This window comes from Heterodontus francisci, chromosome 36, assembly GCF_036365525.1.
Source record: "Heterodontus francisci isolate sHetFra1 chromosome 36, sHetFra1.hap1, whole genome shotgun sequence".
NCBI lineage: Eukaryota > Metazoa > Chordata > Chondrichthyes > Heterodontiformes > Heterodontidae > Heterodontus > Heterodontus francisci.
The window spans coordinates 52,159,242-52,182,372 of NC_090406.1; the positions used below are offsets into that span (position 1 = coordinate 52,159,242).

The 23,131-nt window shown below is 54.0% G+C and overlaps 1 protein-coding gene across 1 annotated transcript in view; it reads right to left on the minus strand.

The window, feature by feature from the left end:
* LOC137351425 (hematopoietic SH2 domain-containing protein homolog) overlaps positions 1 to 23,131 on the minus strand; it is a 138,010-nt gene that overhangs the window by 22,143 nt on the left and 92,736 nt on the right. Inside the window, exon 2 of the mRNA XM_068015871.1 lies at positions 6,149 to 6,309. Coding sequence (XP_067871972.1) covers positions 6,149 to 6,273 — 125 coding nt within the window. The 5' untranslated portion in view covers positions 6,274 to 6,309. The remainder of the gene's footprint in view (positions 1 to 6,148; positions 6,310 to 23,131) is intronic.

Genomic DNA, 23,131 nt, shown 5'->3' on the forward strand with positions numbered 1-23,131 from the left:
CAATTTGGCTAAAAGGTTCTGTTCCACTATTCAAAGAAAGGTTTTGAATTCTCTGTACTGGCTAACATGCTTTCCACACCAATAGCAGATTAACTGGCCATTTGTCTCATTTGCTGTGTCATATTCTCGGAGTGCCCTTACACGATTTACAGTCAATTACAGTGGGTTGGTTGTGAAGCACTGTGATGTCCTGAATCATTTTTTCTTTCCCTAATGGTCAATGTGTATTAAGCAGCTCAAAGGAATGGTGACTGTTCCCATTGGGAATCAAATACTGCTGTTTCTGTTATTTCAATTTACTAAAAATTGTCTACTATTTTGCAATGTATCGCTGTGAATTACTGTTCGCACCAATCTTAAGAGCTTTCTTAATGGTTGCTATTAAAGTCAGTTTGTAGCTCAAGCCATACCTTAGTGCCTTTTTAGCACCCTTGGAATGTCCCAACAAATTACTCTCATAATGCAGTCACTGTTATGTAGCAAACATGACATCAGTTTGTATCCAGCAAGATCCCACAAACAGCAAATGAGCTGACTAACCAAACACTGTTTCTAGCATGTTTTATTGAGGGAGCAATGTTGATAGGTAAATTGGCCATTGTAAATTGCCCCTAGTGTAGGTAGGTGATAGGGAATATGGTATTACTGCAGGGTTAGTATAAACGGGTGGTTGTTGGTCGGCACAGACTCGGTGGGCCGAAGGGCCTGTTTCAGTGCTGTATCTCTAAAATATAAAAAATAAATAAAAAGATAATGACCAGACAATCTGGGATAAACATTGGCAAGGACACCAGGGACAGCTCCACTGTTCTTCTTTGAATAGTATCATGGGATCTTTACATCAACCAGAGAGGGAAAGCACTCCTGGATTTATTAACATCTCATCCAAAAGACACGTCCGACATGTAGCACTCCCTCACTACTGCACTCTGGAGAGGGTCTTGAACCCTTGACCTACTGACTTAAAACTGAGAGCCAGGTTGCCATCCAATATGGTACTAACTTAGGTGGTAACCGACTCTTTGTTTAATGGCACTTTATGTGGACTCATTCGCTCCGAATTAAAGGCTGGCTACCCGACCCAAACCCGACAGGACCTGACGACATGCGTCGGGTCGGGTTGCACTTCAGGGTCCGGCATTCGGGCTCAGGTTGGGTCGGGTCGGGTCGGACACACTCTATCACAACCTCAGGTAAGTGGCTCCACTGTTAATGTAATTTTTGGACTAGAAAGGTGGTTTTGTTACAGTTTTTTTAAGCTTGTGCAGATCAGCAAGAAAGTGAAAAATGGAAGGTAGGTTAACTGATGGTCAGGTCAGGTTGGGCGCGGGAAAAATTGGAAGGACTCTGGCTGGGTCGGACGTGGTTCTGTCGGGCTTGGGTTGGGTGTCATTTGCAGACCTGAGCTGGCCTTTACTCCGAATTCCCTACTTATTGCACTTTCCTTAGGTTTCAATGAGAATGTTCAAGGTTCAGCATCAGTTTCCTCCATCCTCAGCTTGTTTTTGGAAATATCCAGAAGGTCATCTCGATGGTTTATCTTTTTAAAGAAGAATTTTCAGATAATGAGTTACTGAGGTTCCTGAGATCACTGATGGGTGGGGTGGGATTAGCAGGATTTAAAACCTTCAAGCAACAGACGGCTGTTTTAGTGACTGGAAGCCAGTGTCCAGTGGCGTACCACAGGGATCTGTGCTGGGTCCCCTATTGTTTGTCATTTATATAAACGACATAGATGACTATGTGGGGGGTAGGATCAGTAAGTTCGCGGATGATACAAAGATTGGCCGAGTGGTTAACAGTGAGGTGGAGTGTCTTGGGTTACAGGAAGATATAGACAGGATGGTCAAATGGGCAGAAAAGTGGCAGATGGAATTTAACGCTGAAAAGTGTGAGGTGATACACTTTGGAAGGAGTAATGTGACATGGAAGTATTCAATGAATGGCCTGACACTGGGAAGTTCCGAGGAACAAAGGGACCTTGGCGTGTTTGTCCATAGATCTCTGAAGGCAGAAGGGCAGGTTAATAGGGTGGTGAAAAAGGCATATCGGACACTTGCCTTTATCAATCGAGGCATAGGTTACAAAAGCAGGGAGGTCATGTTGGAGTTGTACAGAACTTTGGTAAGGCCACAGCTGGAGTACTGTGTGCAATTCTGGTCGCCACATTATAGGAAGGATGTGATTGCATTGGAGGGGGTGCAGAGGCGATTCACCAGGATGTTGCCTGGGATGGAACATTTAAGCTATGAAGAGAGGTTGGATAGGTTTGGGTTGTTTTCGCTGGAGCAGAGAAGACTGAGGGGTGACCTGATCGAGGTGTACAAGATTGAGGGGCATGGACAGGGTAGATAGGGAGCAGCTGTTCCCCTTAGTTGAAGGGACAGTTACGAGGGGTCACAAGTTTAAGGTGAGGGGCGGGACATTTAAGGGGGATTTGAGGAAGAACTTTTTTACCCAGAGGGTGGTGACAGTCTGGAATGCCCTGCCTGGGAGGGTGGTAGAGGCGGGTTGCCTCACATCCTTTAAAAAGTACCTGGATGAGCACTTGGCACGTCATAACATTCAAGGCTATGAGCCAAGTGCTGGCAAATGGGATTAGGTAGACAGGTCAGGTGTTTTAATGCATCGGTGCAGACTCGATGGGCCGAAGGCTGATTAGAATCCAGGACCGGCATGTTCCTGTGAGGAAGAAAGACAAGTTTGGCAAGTTTCGGGAAGCTTGGATAATGCGGGATATTGTGAGCCTAGTCAAAAAGAAAAAGGAAGCATTTGTAAGGGCTGGAAGGCTAGGAACAGATGAAGCACTTGAGGAATATAAAGACAGTAGGAAGGAACTTAAGCAAGGAGTTAGGAGGGCTAAAAGGGGTTATGAGAAGTCATTGGCAAACAGGATTAAGGAAAATCCCAAGGCTTTTTATACATATATAAAGAGCAAGAGGGTAACCAGGGAAAGGGTTGGCCCACTCAAGGACAGAGATGGGAATCTATGCGTGGAGCCAGAGGAAATGGGTGAGGTTTAGATTAGATTAGATTAGAGATACAGCACTGAAACAGGCCCTTCGGCCCACCGAGTCTGTGCCGAACATCAACCACCCATTTACACTAATCCTACACTAATCCCACATTCCCACCAAACATCCCCACCTGTCCCTATATTTCACTACCACCTACCTACACTAGTGACAATTTATAATGGCCAATTTACCTATCAACCTGCAAGTCTTTTGGCTTGTGGGAGGAAACCGGAGCACCCGGAGAAAACCCACGCAGACACAGGGAGAACTTGCAAACTCCACACAGGTGCTAAATGAGTACTTTGCATCCATATTCACCAAGGAGAAGGACTTGGTGGATGATGAGCCGAGGGAAGGGAGTGCAGATAGTCTCAGTCATCTCATTATCAAAAAGGAGGAGGTGTTGGGTGTCCTGCAAAGCATTAAGGTAGATAAGTCCCCAGGGCCTGATGGGATCTACCCTAGAATACTGAGGGAGGCAAGGGAAGAAATTGTTGGGGCCTTGACAGAAATTTTTGCATCCTCATTGGCTACAGGTGAGGTCCCAGAGGACTGGAGAATAGCCAATGTTGTTCCTTTGTTTAAGAAGAGTGGTAAGGATAATCCAGGAAATTATAGGCCGGTGAGCCTTACGTCAGTGGTAGGGAAACTATTAGAGAGGATTCTTCGGGACAGGATTTACTCCCATTTGGAAACAAATGAACGTATTAGCGAGAGACAGCATGGTTTTGTGAAGGGGAGGTCATGTCTTACTAATTTGATTGAGTTTTTTGAGGAAGTGACGAAGATGATTGATGAGGGAAGGGCGGTGGATGTTGCCTATATGGACTTTAGTAAAGCCTTTGACAAGGTCCTGCATGGCAGACTGGTGCAAAAGGTGAAGTCACACGGGATCAGAGGTGAGCTGGCAAGATGGATACAGAACTGGCTCAGTCACAGAAGACAGAGGGTAACACTGGATGGGTGTTTTTCTGAATGGAGGGATGTGACTAGTGGTGTTCCGCAGGGATCAGTGCTGGGACCTTTGCTGTTTGTAGTATATATAAATGATTTGGAGGAAAATGTAGCTGATCTGATTAGTAAGTTTGCGGACGACACAAAGGTTGGTGGAGTTGCGGATAATGATGAGGATTGTCTAATGCAGGTGGGAGGTATACAGTAAATGGCAGAACCCTTAGGAGTATTGACAGGCAGAGAGATCTGGGCGTACAGGTCCACAGGTCACTGAAAGTGGCAAAGCAGGTGGATAAGATAGTCAAGAAGGCATACGGCATGCTTGCCTTCATCAGCCGGGGTATTGAGTATAAAAATTGGCAAGTCATGCTGCAGCTGTACAGAACCTTAGTTAGGCCACACTTAGAATATTGTGTGCAATTCTGGTCGCCACACTACCAGAAGGACGTGGAGGCTTTGGAGAGGGTACAGAGGAGGTTTACCAGGATGTTGCCTGGTCTGGAGGGCATTAGCTATGAGGAGAGGTTGGATAAACTCAGATTGTTTTCACTGGAACGACGGAGGTGGAGGGGCGACATGATAGAGGTTTACAAAGTTATGAGCGGCATGGACAGAGTGGATAGTCAGAAGCTTTTTCCCAGGGTGGAAGAGTCAGTTACTAGGGGACATAGGTTTAAGGTGCGAGGGGCAAAGTTTAGAGGGGATGTGCGAGGCAAGTTCTTTACACAGAGGGTAGTGAGTGCCTGGAACTTGGTGCCAGGGGAGGTGGTGGAAGCAGATAGCGACGTTTAAGAGACATCTTGACAAATATATGAATAGGAAGGGAATAGAGGGATATGGGCCCCGGAAGTACAGAAGGTGTTAGTTTCGGCAGGCATCAAGATCGGCGCAGGCTTGCAGGGCCGAATGGCCTGTTCCTGTGCTGTACTGTTCTTTGTTCTGCACTGTATTATTCTGTGATTCTGTGAACATGCTGCATGCACACCCATCGCCATTTTTACAGTGGTGGATATCGTGTCGTCTGAGTAACCTCACTGTGGAGAGGCAGGTTACTTAATTAACATATTTAAATCAGGCTCCCATTGTGCAATTAGGATCTTGGTTTAAAATTGACTGCTACAGCGCATGTTTCCCAGGGACTGGGCAACCCGACAGTGAAAGGCAGGCAGGAGCTGACAGGCCCACAGGCTAAGTCTTTCTTCCAGCACTCCATCTGGGCCAGGAGGAGCAGGTTTGCTTCCCCCCCCGCCTTGATGTCTCCCCCAAGCCCCAATAGCCTACCTTCCCCTTCCCCACGGTTCCCCAGTGGTCTCTCATGCCACTAGATTTATCTCCAAGTCGCTGATCAGGCTGTCCATTAATTCGGCTGCTGGATGAGAAAACACAGCTAAAAAAATGTTAGTAAGGTTCTGTCGTTAAGTCGGTTGGAACTTCACGTCCCCGGTCTTTCCAGACTCTTCAGCCATTTTCGGACTCAGTCAGACCCTCCAGGCTTCCCATCAATATTGCGGTCCAAGTCTCTCACAGGAAAAATTTACAGGACTGTGGGGAAATAGCAGGGCCGTGGGTCTAATTGGCTAACTCTTTCAAAGGGCTGGCACAGGCATGATGGGGTGCATGGCCTCCTTCTGTGCTGTATTATTCTAAAACAAAAACAAGAAATGCTGGATTCACTCAGCAGGTCTGGCAGCATCTGTGAGGTAGGCTATTGAGAAGCAGAGTTAACGTTTCGGGTCAGTGACCCTTCTTCGGAACTTATTTTATTGTATTATTCTAAGGTTGACTCATGTGTCCCACACTCTCCCAATGATTTGAATCTCCTTCCCACGTATGGGGACCCAAGGTTGGCAGAGCCTCACTCTGCACCCACATCACCTCAGTTGGCTCGTGCTTGGTCAGCTCACAACCTGATTTGCTTTCAAACTGTAATCATACACTGGGATCTGTTGGAAGTGATTTATTTTCCTCGTCATGAATGTCCTGTGTGAAATCTGCCCAGTTGCACCGGGTACTCTCCCAGCACATGGCATCATCTGCTGTGGATTTCATAACCATGGCCAATGCCAACTGCTATCTGAGAGTGAATCTCGCTTCCTGAACTCTGACCCCTAACCCCCTTTCCAGTTGCTACCCTTGGGATCCCCAAGAATGGTTCGGGAAGTATTCAGGAGACTCACCTTCTCGAGATGATGCCATGAAACCAATCTGGGATGGTGCCACCTCTCACAATCTTTGAGGCTTGAGTCATGGTGAACCAGGTGATTGCAGCTTTCCGAGTCACAGTAGTATTTGCAGAATCCATTGAACCACCTTTGATTTAACAGCTCCTGTCAGATCACTATAACAGAGGCAAATGCATGACAAACCATCCTAATAGAGGTATCCACCTCCCATCATCTTCCATTTCTGAGTGACTGCCACTGCAGTGCACAGCATTTCACCACTCCAACATCCGCACCCCCTCCATGTCTATGCTGCTGACACTAGAGACAGAGTCAGTGATAAAATAGTCCAACTGAGGGCCCTGGCACTGACTGTCCTTTGGCTCTGTGCCCACTGTGAGGTCAGATCAGGTCAATCCTAGCACCTCCCATCCCACACTTGCCAATCCCATCCCTCCCATCAATTCCATCTCATTCCTCATGGAGACACTCTCTTCAATCAGGGTAACTTTGTGGTTGGGCTCCTCCTTATCTTCTGCTGTTTTTGTTCCTCACCAACCTCCACACCCTGCCAACACCGCCACCAGCTGTTGGCAGCCATGCATACGTCACATGCTCCAGTCCTCCACATGCCCCATGTGCTTCAGCATGCGCCAGACACTTCCCATCAAATAATGCCACCAACAGGTGTGCCCCTTAAACTGATTAATCAAAACAGTTTGAACAAATAAAAACTGATTATTATTATAATAGAGGGACTCAGTGGAAAGACACTGAAGGCTGTGAAGAAACAGAGAACTCGGGGCTCAAAGACATAATTCCCTGAAAACGTGGATGCAGGTAAAGAAGAACAAATTTGCATTTCTGGAACACCTTTCATTACCCCAGGATGTCCCAAAGCTCTTTACAGCTGACAAAGTACAACTGAAATGTAGTCACTGGTACAACGTAGGAAACACAGCAGCCAATTCACTCACAGCAAGATCCCACAAATCCCATAAATTAGCAGATACTGTATTGTGGTGATGGTAGTTGATGGATAACTGTTAGCCAGAACAGCTGTAGAACTCCCCTGCTCTTCTCCGAACAGTGCTGTGGCAACTTTGACATCCACTTGAGAGGGCAAATGGGGCTTCTTTTTAACATCTCATCTGAAAGACAGGGTGCTGCATTCCCCCAGTACTGCACTGCAGTGTCGGCCTGGATTATGTGCTCAAGTTTCTGGCATGGGGCTTGAACCCACTCTGCTGATTCAGAGGGAAGAGTGATAGCACTGAGCTGAGTTAGAGTGTATGTGTACAGTGTAGATTCACCAGGATGATGCCAGAGATGGAAAGCTATAATTATGAGGAGATACTTGAGATAATGCGACTGTTCCCACTGCTGCAGAGAAGATTAAAATGAGATTTAACAGGTTTATGAAAGGATGATGACTTTTTGTAACATGAACGAGGAAAGAACATTTTCCTCTGGCTGGGGATAATGGTGAGGGATCCTCACAAAGACTTTTTTCCCGCAATTTGTTCATGGGATCTGAGTGTCACTGGCAAGGCCAAATTATCTTTGAGAAGGTGGCAGTGAGCCACCATCTTGAGCCACTGCACCCACAGTGCTGTTAGGAAGGGAGTTCCAGGATTTTGACCCAGCGACAGTGAAGGAACGGCAATATAGTTCCAAGTCAGGGTGGTGTGTGACTTGGAGGGGAACTTGCAGGTGGTGGTGTTCCCATGCATTTCTGCCCTTGTCCTTCTAGTTGGTAGAGGTCGCGGGTTTGGAAGGTGCTGTCGAAGGAGACTTGGTGAGTTGCTGCAGTGCATCTTGTTGCTGCCACTGTGGGCGGGTGGTGGAGGGATTGAATGTTTGTGGATGGTCTGCCAATTAAGCGGGCTGTCGTGTTTAGTGTTGAGCTTCTTGAGTGTTGTTGGAGCTGTACCCATCCAGGCAAGTGAACAGTATTCCATCACACTCCTGACTTGTGCCTTGTAGATGGTGGACAGGCATTGGGGAGTCAGGAGGTGAGTTACTCACTGGAGAATTCTCAGCCTCTAACCCGCTCTTGTAGTTAGCGTATTTATATGGCTACACCAGTTCAGTTTCTGGTCAATGGTAACCCCCAGGGGTTGATAGTGGACGATTCAGTGCTGGTAATGCCATTAAATGTCAAGGGGAGATGGTTGGATTCCATCTTGTTGGGGCTGATTATTGCCTGGCACTTGTGTGGTGTGAATGTTACTTGCCACTTATCAGCCCAAGTCTGAATGTTGTCCAGGTCTTGCATGTGGGCACGGGCTGCTTCAGTATCTGAGGAGTCAGGAATGGTGCTGAACACTGCAATCATCAGCGAATATCCCCACTTCCGACCTTATGACGGAGGAAAGGTCATTGATAAAGCAGCTAAAGATGGTTGGGCCTAGGACACTACTCTGAGGTACTCCTGCAGTGATGTCTGAGGGCTGTGATGATTGACCTTCAACAACCACAACCACCTTCCTTTGCGCTCGGTATGACTCTAACCAGTGGAGAGCTTTTCACCTGATTCCTATTGACATCAATTTTGCTCAGGCTCCTTGATGCCACAATTGGTCAAATGCTGCCTTGATATCAAGGGCAGTCACTGTCACCTCACATCTGGAATTCAGCTCTTTAGTCCATATTTGGACCAAGGCTGTAATGAGGTCTGGAGACAAGAGGCCCTGGCGAAACCCAAACTGAGCATCAGTGAGCAGATGGTTGCTGAGTAAGTGCCGCTTGATAGCACTGTCGACGATAGCTTCCATCTCTTTGCTGATGATTGAGAGTAGACTGATGGTGGAGTAATTGGTCAGATTGAATTTTACTGCTTTTTGTGGACAGGACATTCTTCCACATTGTCGGGTCAGTGTCTGTGCTGTAGCTGTGCTGGAACAGCTTAGCTAGGGGTGCGGCCAGTTCCAGAGCACAAGCCTTCAGTACTATTGCCGGAATGGTGAATGAGAGGTGATCTCATTCAAACATACAGGAAGGATGTTTCCCCTGGATGGGGAGTCTAGAACCAGGGGACACAGTCTCAGAATAAGGGGCAGGCCATTTAGGACTGAGATGAGGAAATTTGTTTCATTCAAAAGGATTGTGAATCTTTGGAATTCTTTACCCAGAGAGCTGTGGTGCTCAGTCATTGAGTGTAGAGCTCGATAGATTTTTTGGATACTAAAGGGATTAAGGGATATGGGGATAGTGTGGGAAGGTAGAGTTAAGGTAAAAAATCGGCCATGATTGTACTGAATGGTGGAGCAGGTTTGAAGGAGCCAATGGCCTGCTTTTGCTCCGATGTTTGATGTCCCCTGAACAATGTAGCTCTCATTTTAAGGTTATGCCCTCGGTTTCTGGACTCCCCCACCATAGGTAATAGTTTCTCTCTACCATAACAAATCCTTTAATCACGTTACTCGCCTCAATTATATTACCCCTTAATATAAACCTAGTCTATACAACTTGTCCCCATAATTCCACCCTTTTAGTCCTAGTATCATGCTGGTGAATCTGCACTGCACCCACAAGGCCAAAATATCCATTCTAAGATGCGGTGCCCAGAACTGAACACAGTCCTCCAGATGCTGTCTAACCAGAGCTCTGTATAGCTGTAAATAGCTTCCAATCCTGTGTGTGCCATTCCTCTTGAAATAAACATTCCATTTGTTTGTACTCGATGGGTCGCATGGCCTCCTTCTGAGCATAAATGACTCTATGACTATGACCTGTCAACTAACTTTTAGTGATAACTGTACTTGGACTCATAAAGCTCACTATTTCTCTACAATTCTCAGCTGCTTACCAAAGTGGATAGCCTCACACTTTCCCATTTTGAACTCCTTCTACCAGAGTTTTGCCCACTTACTTCATCTTTCAATGTCCCTTTGCAACTTACTGCTCTCATCTAACTATTTACTGAGCCACCTGAGCGTCATCAGAAAACTTGGATATGCAGCTCTCTTTTCCTTCATCTTAGGTCATTTATATATAGAGAGAAAATATGAGACTCCAGCACAGATCCCTGAGGGCGCCACTCCTAACATCCTGACAAATTGAGTATATACCCATTATCCCTATTCACTGTCTCTTACCAATGTCAATTAAGTTGTCACCAATTCCACACGCTCTCATTTTTGTCAACAGTCTGATATGTGGAACCTTGTCAAATCTCTTGTGGAAGTCCATATAATCAAAATCCGTAGACATTCCCTTATCTGACTAGGTTAGTTACTCCTCAAAAAAAATTCAACCATGTTTGTTAGCCATGATTGAACCTTTACAAATGCATGCTGGTTCCTCTTGACCAGCTCATATTTGTCCAAATGCTCAGTTACCCTAATAACGGACTCTGGTAATTTCCCCACAATAGACCTTAGACTAATAAGTTTATAATTTCACAGTTTATCTCTCCTGCCCTTCTTAACTAATGGAGACCAAGGGGACATTTCCCAAATCAAGAGAGTTTTGAAAGATTGTGACTAAAGCATCTATAATTTCCTCACCTACTTCTTTTAATACCCCCGGGTGGAAACAATTGGGAACTGGAGATTTGTCTATTTTTATTTGCCACCATAAAATTCCAGGCAATATCTCTGCTTTGCAATTCTATCCCTTTACAAATGAACTCCCGTGCTTTGTTTGCTTTTTTAATGGCCTTAATAACTGGCATTGCTACTTTTAATGATTTGTGACATCCTTATTCTTTCTACCAAAATGTACCACCTCACACTTAACTATATTGATTTGATCCTATTCTGTAACTTTGTTAATTTCTTCCTGTATTTTGTTGCAATCCTCCTCTGTATTAACTACACCCCCAATTTGGTGTCATCTGCAAATTTTGAAATATGCACTTCCGGTTCCCAAATCCAAATCATTGATGTAAATGGTGAACAATAGTGTTCCCAACACCAATCTCTGTGGAACAACGCTTTCCATCATTTGTCAATCTGCGTAACTGCCTTTAACCCCAACTCTCTGTTTCTGTTTTGTAGCCAGCTTGCTATCCAGAATATTCATTCTTCGGGCATGGGTGTCACCAGCATTTATGCCCATTCCTATTGCCCCAATTCCAGTGCTTACTCATAGCAAGTTGTAAGAACCACAGAGGGAAGGAGGTTGACAATTAACATACCATTGAATGTTTTACGTACTTCAGTCGCGACACATCACCAGCTCTTTTCTGGACTGTAAAGCTTAAGTTTCTTCTCTCTCATCCTTTTGAATTGGGGTCAGTCTGTACCTATCCTCTGCACCCCTTACCATGCTGCTGTCTGGTCTAGGGCACTTCAACTGAAATTGAAAGCTGGGATAACAGCTAGAGATCTGGGCTTCACGGTCCAGGCAAAGTTTCCCAGTATTTGCTTCTTTCACTGTTTCACCACATCATACACACATGAACTCTCTCCCAAACCCTCCAGCTGCCTGTTCAGTCCATACCATCCATTCTTTTGATATTTATAATGCATGTATTTTTGACTGATTAGCAGCACTTTGGATGAACCAGATTTAAAAGCTATTTCTCTTCCCAATTGCAGAGTTGATATTATCTCTGGAAATATTTATCACCTTTCCCTATTCTAGTGCTTTCTATTTTTAGACATGATGCAGGTTACGGACAGTGAACCCATGCTGCCCTCAGTGCAGTGCTCTTCCTAATTTTCCTTGAGACTGATTCAGATCTGGAGATCTTTTTCTGCTTGAATTGGATACCGTGAAACCTGGAAGGGATGAGCTGGGGGGATAGATGAAGAGAACTTGAGAATTAATGCTACTGCTCCAGTGCATTAGGGTGCCCGAGTCATGAGCATCAGAGTGCAAACCCCCTTTTCTTACAGCACCTTTCCACACAAGCGCAGGAGATACAACATCTGCCCTTTTCCCTGCTCCCTACTCATTGTCTGAAATCCAAAGCACTCCTTCCAAATGAAACAGTGTGTTTCTTTCAAATTAGTATACTGTATTTGCTGCTCACAATGTTGTCTGCTCCACATCAGGGAGACTAAACGCAGACTGGGTGATCACTTTGCGGAACACCTCACTCAGTCCACATGCACGAACCTGAGCTTCCTGTCGCTTGTCATTTCAATTCTCCACTGTGCTCCCACTCTGACCTTGGCCTGGTATAATGTTGCAATGAAGATCAAAGCAAGCTTGAGGAACAGGACCTCATCTATCAACTGGGCATTTTACAGCCTTCCGGTCTCAACATTGGGTTCAAAGCATTCAGATCATAACATCAGCCCCCAATTATTTTTAACCTTTTCTCATTTTCTTTTGCTGGTTTGTTCTCCCACCCTGTTTCTTTCTTAATCCCTTCACTTTGTGTTCACGGCTGCGATACTGCCATCCAAACCCCATTCACACACATCTTTAGTTTCTTTACTTGGCTTTATACCATGAAATATTTTGCCATTTAATCTCTCCTGCCCTCCACCCTATCACACAACTTTCCTTTTGTACTACTTCCACCCCCCTCCCTCCCTTCACTTGCTCAAAGCTTATGACATTTCTAACCCTTTCCAGTTCTGATGAAGGGTCACTGACTTCAGACTCCACTCCACCCCAACCCAGAGAGACCCAACTCCACACACTGCCCCCACCCCAGCCCAGAGAGACTCCACTCCACACACTGCACCCCACACCAGCCCAGCAAGACTCCACTCCACACACTGCACCCCAGCCCAGAGAGACCCCACTTCACACACTGCACCCCAGCCCAGCAAGACTCCACTCCCCACACTGCACCCCAGCCCAGAGAGACCCCACTTCACACACTGCACCCCAGCCCAGCCCAGAGAGACCCCACTTCACACACTGCACCCCACCCCAGCCCAGAGAGACTCCACGCCACACACTGCAACCCAGCCCAGCCCAGCCAGACTCCAATCCACACAATGCACCCCTGCCCAGCCCAGAGAGACCCCACTCCACACACTGCACCCCAGCCCAGCGAGAAACCACTCCACACACTGCACCCCAACCCAGCCCAGAGAGACCGCACTCCACTGCACCCCACCCCAGTATAGAGAGACTCCACTCCACACACTGCACCGCAGCCCAGCACAGAGACACCCCACTCCACAAACTACACCCCACCCCAGCGAGACTCCACTCCACACACTGCACCCCAGCCCAGCACAGAGACACCCCACTCCACAAACTACACCCCACCCCAGCGAGACTCCACTCCACACACTGCACCCCAGCCCAGCACAGAGACACCCCACTCCACAAACTACACCCCACCCCAGAGAGACTCCTCTCCACACACTGCACCCCTGCCCAGCCCAGAGAGACCGCACTCCACAGACTGCACCCCAGCCCAGCCCAGCCCAGAGAGACCCCACTCCACACACTGCACCCAAGCCCAGCCCAGCCCAGAGAGACCCCACTCCACACACTGCACCCCTGCCCAGCCCAGAGAGACCCCACTCCACACACTGCACCCCAGCCCAGCCCAGCCCAGAGAGACCCCACTCCACACACCCCACCCCAGCCCAACCAGACTCCACTCCACACACTGCACCCCCCCCAGCCCAGAGAGTCCCCACTCCACAAACTGCACCCATGCCCAGCCCAGAGAGACCACACTCCACACACTGCACCCCAGCACAGCCCAGAGAGACTCCACTCCACACACTGCACCCCAGCCCAGCCCAGGGAGACCCCACTCCACACACAGCACCCCAGCCCAGCCCAGAGAGACCCCACTTCACACACTGCACGCCACCCCAGCCCAGAGAGACCCCACTCCACACACGGCACCGCAGCCCAGCCAGAATCCACTCCACACACTGCACCCAAGACCAGCCCAGAGAGACCCCAATCCACACACTGCACCCCAGCCCAGCCAGATTCCACTCCACACACTGCACGCCAGCCCAGCCCAGAGAGACCTCGCCCCACACACTGCAGCCCAGGCCAGCCCAGAGAGACTCCACTCCACACACTGCACCCCAGCCCAGCAAGACTCCACTCCACACACTGCACCCCAGCCCAGAGAGACCCCACTTCACACACTGCACCCCAGCCCAGCCCAGAGAGACCCCACTTCACCCCACACCAGCCCAGAGAGACTCCACGCCACTCACTGCACCCCAGCCCAGCCCAGCCCAGCCAGACTCCACTCCACAGAATGCACCCCTGCCCAGCCCAGAGAGACCCCACTCCACACACTGCACCCCAGCACAGCGAGACACCACTCCACACACTGCACCCCAGCCCAGCCCAGCCCAGAGAGACCCCACTCCACACACTGCACCCCACCCCACCCCAGCGAGACTCCACTCCACACACTGCACCCTGCCCAGCCCAGAGAGACCCCACTCCACACACTGCACCCCAGCCCAGTCCAGCCCAGAGAGACTCCTCTCCACACACTGCACCCCTGCCCAGCCCAGAGAGACCCCACTCCACACACGGCACCCCAGCCCAGCCCAGCCCAGAGAGACCCCACTCCACACACTGCACCCCAGCCCAGCCCAGAGAGACCCCACTCCACACACTGCACACCACCCCAGCCCAGAGAGACCAAACTCCACACACTGCACCCCACACTAGCCCAGAGAGACCCCACTCCACACACTGCATCCCAGCCCAGCGAGAATCCACTCCACACACTGCACCCCAGCCCAGAGAGACACCACTTCACACACTGCACCCCAGCCCAGCCCAGAGAGACCCCACTTCACACACTGCACCCAGCCCAGCGAGACCCCACTCCCCCACTGCACCCCAGCCCAGCGAGACCCCACTCCACAAACTGCACCCCACCCCAGCCAAGAGAGACCCACTCCACACACTGCACCCCACCCTGGCCCAGAGAGACCCCACTCCACACACTGCACCCCAGCCCAGCCCAGAGACCCCACTCCACACACTGCAGCCCAGCCCAGCCCAGAGAGACCCCACTCGACCCACTGCACCCCAGCCCAGACCAGAGAGACCCCACTCCACACACTGCACCCCACCCCAGCCCAGAGAGACCACACTTCACAAACTGCACCCCTGCCCAGCCCAGAGAGACCACACTCCACACACTGCACCCCAGCACAGCCCAGAGAGACTCCACTCCACACACTGCACCCCAGCAACGCCCAGAAAGACTCCACTCCACACACTGCACCCCAGCACAGCCCAGAGAAACCCCACTCCACACACTGCACCCCAGCCCAGCCCAGCCCAGAGAGACCCGACTCCACACACCCCACCCCAGCCCAACCAGACTCCACTCCACACACTGCACCACCCCCAGCCCAGAGAGTCCCCACTCCACAAACTGCACCCATGCCCAGCCCAGAGAGACCACACTCCACACACTGCACCCCAGCACAGCCCAGAGAGACTCCACTCCACACACTGCACCCCAGCCCAGCCCAGAGAGACCCCACTCCACACACTGCACCCCAGCCCAGCCCAGAGAGACCCCACTTCATACACTGTACGCCACCCCAGCCCAGAGAGACCCCACTCCACACACTGCACCGCAGCCCAGCCAGAATCCACTCCACACACTGCACCCAAGACCAGCCCAGAGAGACCCCAATCCACACACTGCACCCCAGCCCAGCCAGATTCCACTCCACACACTGCACCCCACCCCAGCCCAGAGAGACCTCACTCCACACACTGCAGCCCAGAGAGACTCCACTCCACACACTGCAGCCCAGCACTGCCCAGATAGACCCCACTCCACACACTGCACCACAGCCCAGCCCAGAGAGACCCCACTCCACACACTGCACCCCAGCCCAGCCCAGAGAGACTCCACTCCACACACTGCACCCCAGCCCAGCCGTGAGAGACTCCACTGCACCCCAGCCAAGAGAGACTCCACTCCACACACTGCACCCCAGCCCAGCCCAGATGTACTCCACTCCACACAATGCACCCCAGCCAGGAGAGACCCCACTTCACACACTGCACCCCACCCCAGCCCAGAGAAACTCCACTCCACCAACTGCACCACAGCCCAGAGAGATTCCACTCCACACACCGCACCCCAGCCCGGAGAGAGCCCACTTCACACTGCACACCAGCCCAGCCAGGAGAGACCCCACTTCACACACTGCACTCCAGCCCAGAGAGTCCCCACTCCACACATTGCATCCCACCCCAGCCCAGGAAGACTCCACTCCACACACTGCACCCCAGCCCAGAGAGACCCCACTTCACACACTGCACCCCAGCCCAGCAAGACTCCACTCCACACACTGCACCCCAGCCCAGAGAGACCCCACTTCACACACTGCACCCCAGCCCAACCCAGAGAGACCCCACTTCACACACTGCACCCCACCCCAGCCCAGAGAGACTCCACGCCACACACTGCACCCCAGCCCAGCCCAGCCAGACTCCAATCCACACAATGCACCCCTGCCCAGCCCAGAGAGACCCCACTCCACACACTGCAACCCAGCCCTGCGAGAAACCACTCCACACACTGCACCCCAGCCCAGCCCAGAGAGACCCCACTCCACTGCACCCCACCCCAGTACAGAGAGACTCCACTCCACACACTGCACCGCAGCCCAGCACAGAGACACCCCACTCCACAAACTACACCCAACCCCAGCGAGACTCCACTCCACACACTGCACCCCAGCTCAGCACAGAGACACCCCACTCCACAAACTACACCCCACCCCAGCGAGACTCCACTCCACACACTGCACCCCAGCCCAGCACAGAGACACCCCACTCCACAAATTGCACCCCACCCCAGAGAGACTCCTCTCCACACACTGCACCCCTGCCCAGCCCAGAGAGACCGCACTCCACACACTGCACCCCAGCCCAGCCCAGCCCAGAGAGACCCCACTCCACACACTGCACCCAAGCCCAGCCCAGCCCAGAGAGACCCCACTCCACACACTGCACCCCTGCCCAGCCCAGAGAGACTCCACTCCACACACTGCACCCCAGCCCAGCCCAGCCCAGAGAGACCCCACTCCACACACTGCACCCCAGCCCAGCCCAGAGAGACCCCACTCCACACACTGCACCCCAGCCCAGCCCAGCCCAGAGAGACCCCACTCCACACACCCCACCCCAGCCCAACCAGACTCCACTCCACACACTGCACCCCCCCCAGCCCAGAGAGTCCCCACTCCACAAACTGCACCCATGCCCAGCCCAGAGAGACCACACTCCACACACTGCACCCCAGCACAGCCCAGAGAGACTCCACTCCACACACTGCACCCCAGCCCAGCCCAGGGAGACCCCACTCCACACACAGCACCCCAGCCCAGCCCAGAGAGACCCCACTTCACACACTGCAACCCAACCCAGAGAGACCCCACTCCACACACTGCACCCTAGCCCAGCCCGGAGAGACTCCACTCCACACACCGCCCCACAGCCCAGAGAGAGCCCACTCCACAAACTGCACCCCGGCCCAGCCCAGAGAGACCCCACTCCACACACTGCACCCCAGCCCAGCCCAGAGAGACTCCACTGCACACATTGCACCCCAGCCCAGCCCAGCCCAGAGAGACTCCACTCCACACACTGCACCTCAGCCCAGCCCAGGGAGACTCCACTCCACACACTGCACCACAGCCCAGCCCAGAGAGACCCCACTCCACACACTGCACCCCAGCCCAGCCCAGAGAGACTCCACTCCACACACTGCACCCCAGCCCAGCCGTGAGAGACTCCACTGCACCCCAGCCCAGAGAGACTCCACTCCACACACTGCACACCAGCCCAGCCCAGAGAAACTCCACTCCACCAACTGCACCACAGCCCAGAGAGATTCCACTCCACACACAGCACCCCAGCCCGGAGAGAGCCCACTTCACACTGCACACCAGCCCAGCCAGGAGAGACCCCACTTCACACACTGCACTCCAGCCCAGAGAGTCCCCACTCCACACATTGCATCCCACCCCAGCCCAGAGAGACCCCACTGCACACACTGCACCCCTGCCCAGAGAGACTCCACTCCACACACTGCACCCCACCCCAGTGAAACTCAACTCCACCCACTGCACCCCAGCCCAGGTCTGAGAGACTCCACTGCACCCCAGCCCAGAGAGACTTTACTCCACAGACTGCACCCCAGCCCTGCCCAGCGAGACCCCACTCCACACACTGCACCACAGCCCAGAGAGAATCCACTCCAGACACTACACCCCAGCCCAGCCCAGAGAGACCTCACTCCACACACTGCACCACAGCCCAGAGAGAATCCACTCCAGACACTACACCCCAGCCCAGCCCAGAGGGAACCCACCCCACACACTACAACCCAGCCCAGAGAGACTCCACGCCACACACTGCACCCCACCCCAGCCAAGAGAGACCCGACTCCACACAGTGCACCCCAGCCCAGCCCAGAGAGACCCCACTCCACACACTGCACCCCAGCCCAGCCCAGAGTGACCCCACTCCACTGACTGCAAACCAGCCCAGAGAGACTCCAGTCCACACACTGCACCACAGCCCAGAGAGACCCCACTCCACACACTGCACCCCAGCCCAGGCCAGAGGGACCCCACTTCACAAACTGCATCCCAGCCCAGACCAGAAAGACCCCACTCCACACACTGCACCCCAGCCCAGCCCAGAGAGACCCCACTCCACACACTGCAACCCAGCCCAGCCAGACTCCACTCCACATACTGCACCCCAGCCCAGCCCAGAGAGACCCCACTTCACACACTGCACCCCAGCCCAACCCAGAGAGACCCCATTCCACACACTGCACCCCGGCCCAGCCCAGAGACACCCCACTCCACACACTGCACCCCAGCCCAGCCCAGAGAGACTCCACTCCACACATTGCACCCCAGCCCAGCCCAGCCCAGGGAGACTCCACTCCACACACTGCACCTCAGCCCAGCCCAGAGAGACTCCACTCCACACACTGCACCACAGCCCAGCCCAGAGAGACTCCACTCCACACACTGCACCACAGCCCAGAGAGCCCCCACTCCACACACTGCACCCCAGCCCAGGCCAGAGGGACCCCACTTCACACACTGCATCCCAGCCCAGACCAGAAAGACCCCACTCCACACACTGCATCCCACCCTAGCCCAGAGAGACCCCACTCGACACACTGCACCCCAGCCCAGCCCAGAGAGACCCCACTCCACACACTGCCCCCCAGCCCAGCCAGACTCCACTCCACATACTGCACCCCAGCCCAGCCCAGAGAGACTCCACTTCACACACTGCACCCCAGCCCAACCCAGAGAGACCCCACTCCACACACTGCACCCCGGCCCAGCCCAGAGACACCCCACTCCACACACTGCACCCCAGCCTAGCCCAGAGAGATTCCACTCCACACACTGCACCCCAACCCAGCCCAGAGAGACTCCACTCCACACACTGCACCCCAGCCCAGCCCAGAGAGACTCCACTCCACACACTGCACCCCAGCCCAGCCCAGAGAGACCCCACTCGACACACTGCAACCCAGCCGAGAGAGACTCCACTCCACAAACTGCACCCCAGCCCAGCCCAGAGCAACCCCACTCCACACAGTGCACCCCAGCCCAGCCCAGAGAGACCCCACTGCACTCACTACAACCCAGCCCAAAGAGACCCCACACCACACACTGCACCCCAGCTCAGAGAAAGTCCACTCCACCCACTGCACCCCAGCCCAGAGAGATTCCACTCCACACACTGCTCCCCAGCCCAGCCCGAGAAACTCCAGTCCACCCACTGCACCCCAGGCTGCCCTGAGAGACTCCACTGCACCCCAGCCCAGAGAGACTCCACACCACACCCTGCAACCCAGCCCAGCCCAGAGAGACCCAACTCCACATACTGCAACCCAGCCCAGAGAGACTCCATGCCACACACTGCACCCCACCACAGCCCAGGGAGACCCCACTCCACACACTGCACCGCTGCCCAGCCCAGAGAGACCCCACTCCACACACTGCAACCCAGCCCAGCCCAGAGGGACTCCACTCCACACACTGCACCCCACCCCAGCCCAGAGAGACCCCACTCCACACACTGCACCACAGCCCAGCCCAGAGGGACTCCACTCCACACACTGCAACCCTGCCCAGCCCAGAGAGACCCCACTCCACACACTGTACCCCAGCTCAGCCCAGAGAGACCCCACTCCACACACTGCACCCCAGCCCAGCACAGAGAGACCCCACTCCACACACTGCACCCCAGCCCAGCGAGACCCCACTCCACACACTGCACCACAGCCCAGAGAGACTCCACTCCAGATACTACACCCCAGCCCAGCCCAGAGAGACCCAACTCCACACACTGCACAACAGCCCAGAGAGACTCCACTCCAGAGACTACACCCCAGCCCAGCCCAGAGAGATCCCACTCCACACACTACAACCCAGCCCAGAGAGACTCCACTCCACACACTGCACCCCACCCGGGCCCAGAGAGACCCCACTCCACACACTGCACCCCAGCCCAACCCAGAGAGACCCCACTCTACACACTGCAGCCCAGCCCAGCCCAGAGAAACCCCACTCGACCCACTGCACCCCAGCCCAGACTTGAGAGACCCCACTCCACACACTGCACCTCACCCCTGCCCAGAGAGAACCCAAACCACACACTGCACCCCACCCCAGCCCAGCCAGAGTCCACTCCACACACTGCACCCCACCCTTGCCCGGACACACCCCACTCCACAAACTGCACCCCTGCCCAGCCCAGAGAGACTCCACTGCACACACTGCACCCCACCCCTGCCCAGAGAGACCCCACACCACACACTGCACACCACCCCAGCCCAGCCAGACTCCACTCCACACACTGCACCCCACCCTAGCCAAGAGACACCCCACTCCACAAACTGCAGCCCACCCCAGCCCAGAGAGACCCGACTCCACACACTGCAACCCACCCTAGCCCAGAGACACCCCACTCCACAAACTGCACCACTGCCCAGCCCAGAGAGACTCCACTGTACACACTGCACCCCAGCCCAGCCCAGAGAAACCCCACTCCACACACTGCACCCCACCCCAGACCAGAGAGACCCCACTCCACACACTGCAACCCAACCCCAGCCCAGAAAGACCCCACTCCACCCACTGCACCCCAGCCCAGGCCAGAGGGACCCCACTTCACAAACTGCATCCCAGCCCAGACCAGAAAGACCCCACTCCACACACTGCACCCCAGCCCAGCCCAGAGAGACCCCACTCCACACACTGCAACCCAGCCCAGCCAGACTCCACTCCACATACTGCACCCCAGCCCAGCCCAGAGAGACCCCACTTCACACACTGCACCCCAGCCCAACCCAGAGAGACCCCATTCCACACACTGCACCCCGGCCCAGCCCAGAGACACCCCACTCCACACACTGCACCCCAGCCCAGCCCAGAGAGACTCCACTCCACACATTGCACCCCAGCCCAGCCCAGCCCAGGGAGACTCCACTCCACACACTGCACCTCAGCCCAGCCCAGAGAGACTCCACTCCACACACTGCACCACAGCCCAGCCCAGAGAGACTCCACTCCACACACTGCACCACAGCCCAGAGAGCCCCCACTCCACACACTGCACCCCAGCCCAGGCCAGAGGGACCCCACTTCACACACTGCATCCCAGCCCAGACCAGAAAGACCCCACTCCACACACTGCACCCCAGCCCAGCCCAGAGAGACCCCACTCCACACACTGCCCCCCAGCCCAGCCAGACTCCACTCCACATACTGCACCCCAGCCCAGCCCAGAGAGACTCCACTTCACACACTGCACCCCAGCCCAACCCAGAGAGACCCCACTCCACACACTGCACCCCGGCCCAGCCCAGAGACACCCCACTCCACACACTGCACCCCAGCCTAGCCCAGAGAGATTCCACTCCACACACTGCACCCCAACCCAGCCCAGAGAGACTCCACTCCACACACTGCACCCCAACCCAGCCCAGAGAGACTCCACTCCACACACTGCACCCCAGCCCAGCCCAGAGAGACTCCACTCCACACACTGCACCCCAGCCCAGCCCAGAGAGACCCCACTCCACACAGTGCACCCCAGCCCAGCCCAGAGAGACCCCACTGCACTCACTACAACCCAGCCCAAAGAGACCCCACACCACACACTGCACCCCAGCTCAGAGAAAGTCCACTCCACCCACTGCACCCCAGCCCAGAGAGATTCCACTCCACACACTGCTCCCCAGCCCAGCCCGAGAAACTCCAGTCCACCCACTGCACCCCAGGCTGCCCTGAGAGACTCCACTGCACCCCAGCCCAGAGAGACTCCACACCACACCCTGCAACCCAGCCCAGCCCAGAGAGACCCAACTCCACATACTGCAACCCAGCCCAGAGAGACTCCACGCCACACACTGCACCCCACCACAGCCCAGGGAGACCCCACTCCACACACTGCACCGCTGCCCAGCCCAGAGAGACCCCACTCCACACACTGCAACCCAGCCCAGCCCAGAGGGACTCCACTCCACACACTGCACCCCACCCCAGCCCAGAGAGACCCCACTCCACACACTGCACCACAGCCCAGCCCAGAGGGACTCCACTCCACACACTGCAACCCTGCCCAGCCCAGAGAGACCCCACTCCACACACTGTACCCCAGCTCAGCCCAGAGAGACCCCACTCCACACACTGCACCCCAGCCCAGCACAGAGAGACCCCACTCCACACACTGCACCCCAGCCCAGCCCAGAGAGACCCCACTCCACACACTGCACCACAGCCCAGAGAGACTCCACTCCAGATACTACACCCCAGCCCAGCCCAGAGAGACCCAACTCCACACACTGCACAACAGCCCAGAGAGACTCCACTCCAGAGACTACACCCCAGCCCAGCCCAGAGAGATCCCACTCCACACACTACAACCCAGCCCAGAGAGACTCCACTCCACACACTGCACCCCACCCGGGCCCAGAGAGACCCCACTCCACACACTGCACCCCAGCCAAACCCAGAGAGACCCCACTCTACACACTGCAGCCCAGCCCAGCCCAGAGAAACCCCACTCGACCCACTGCAC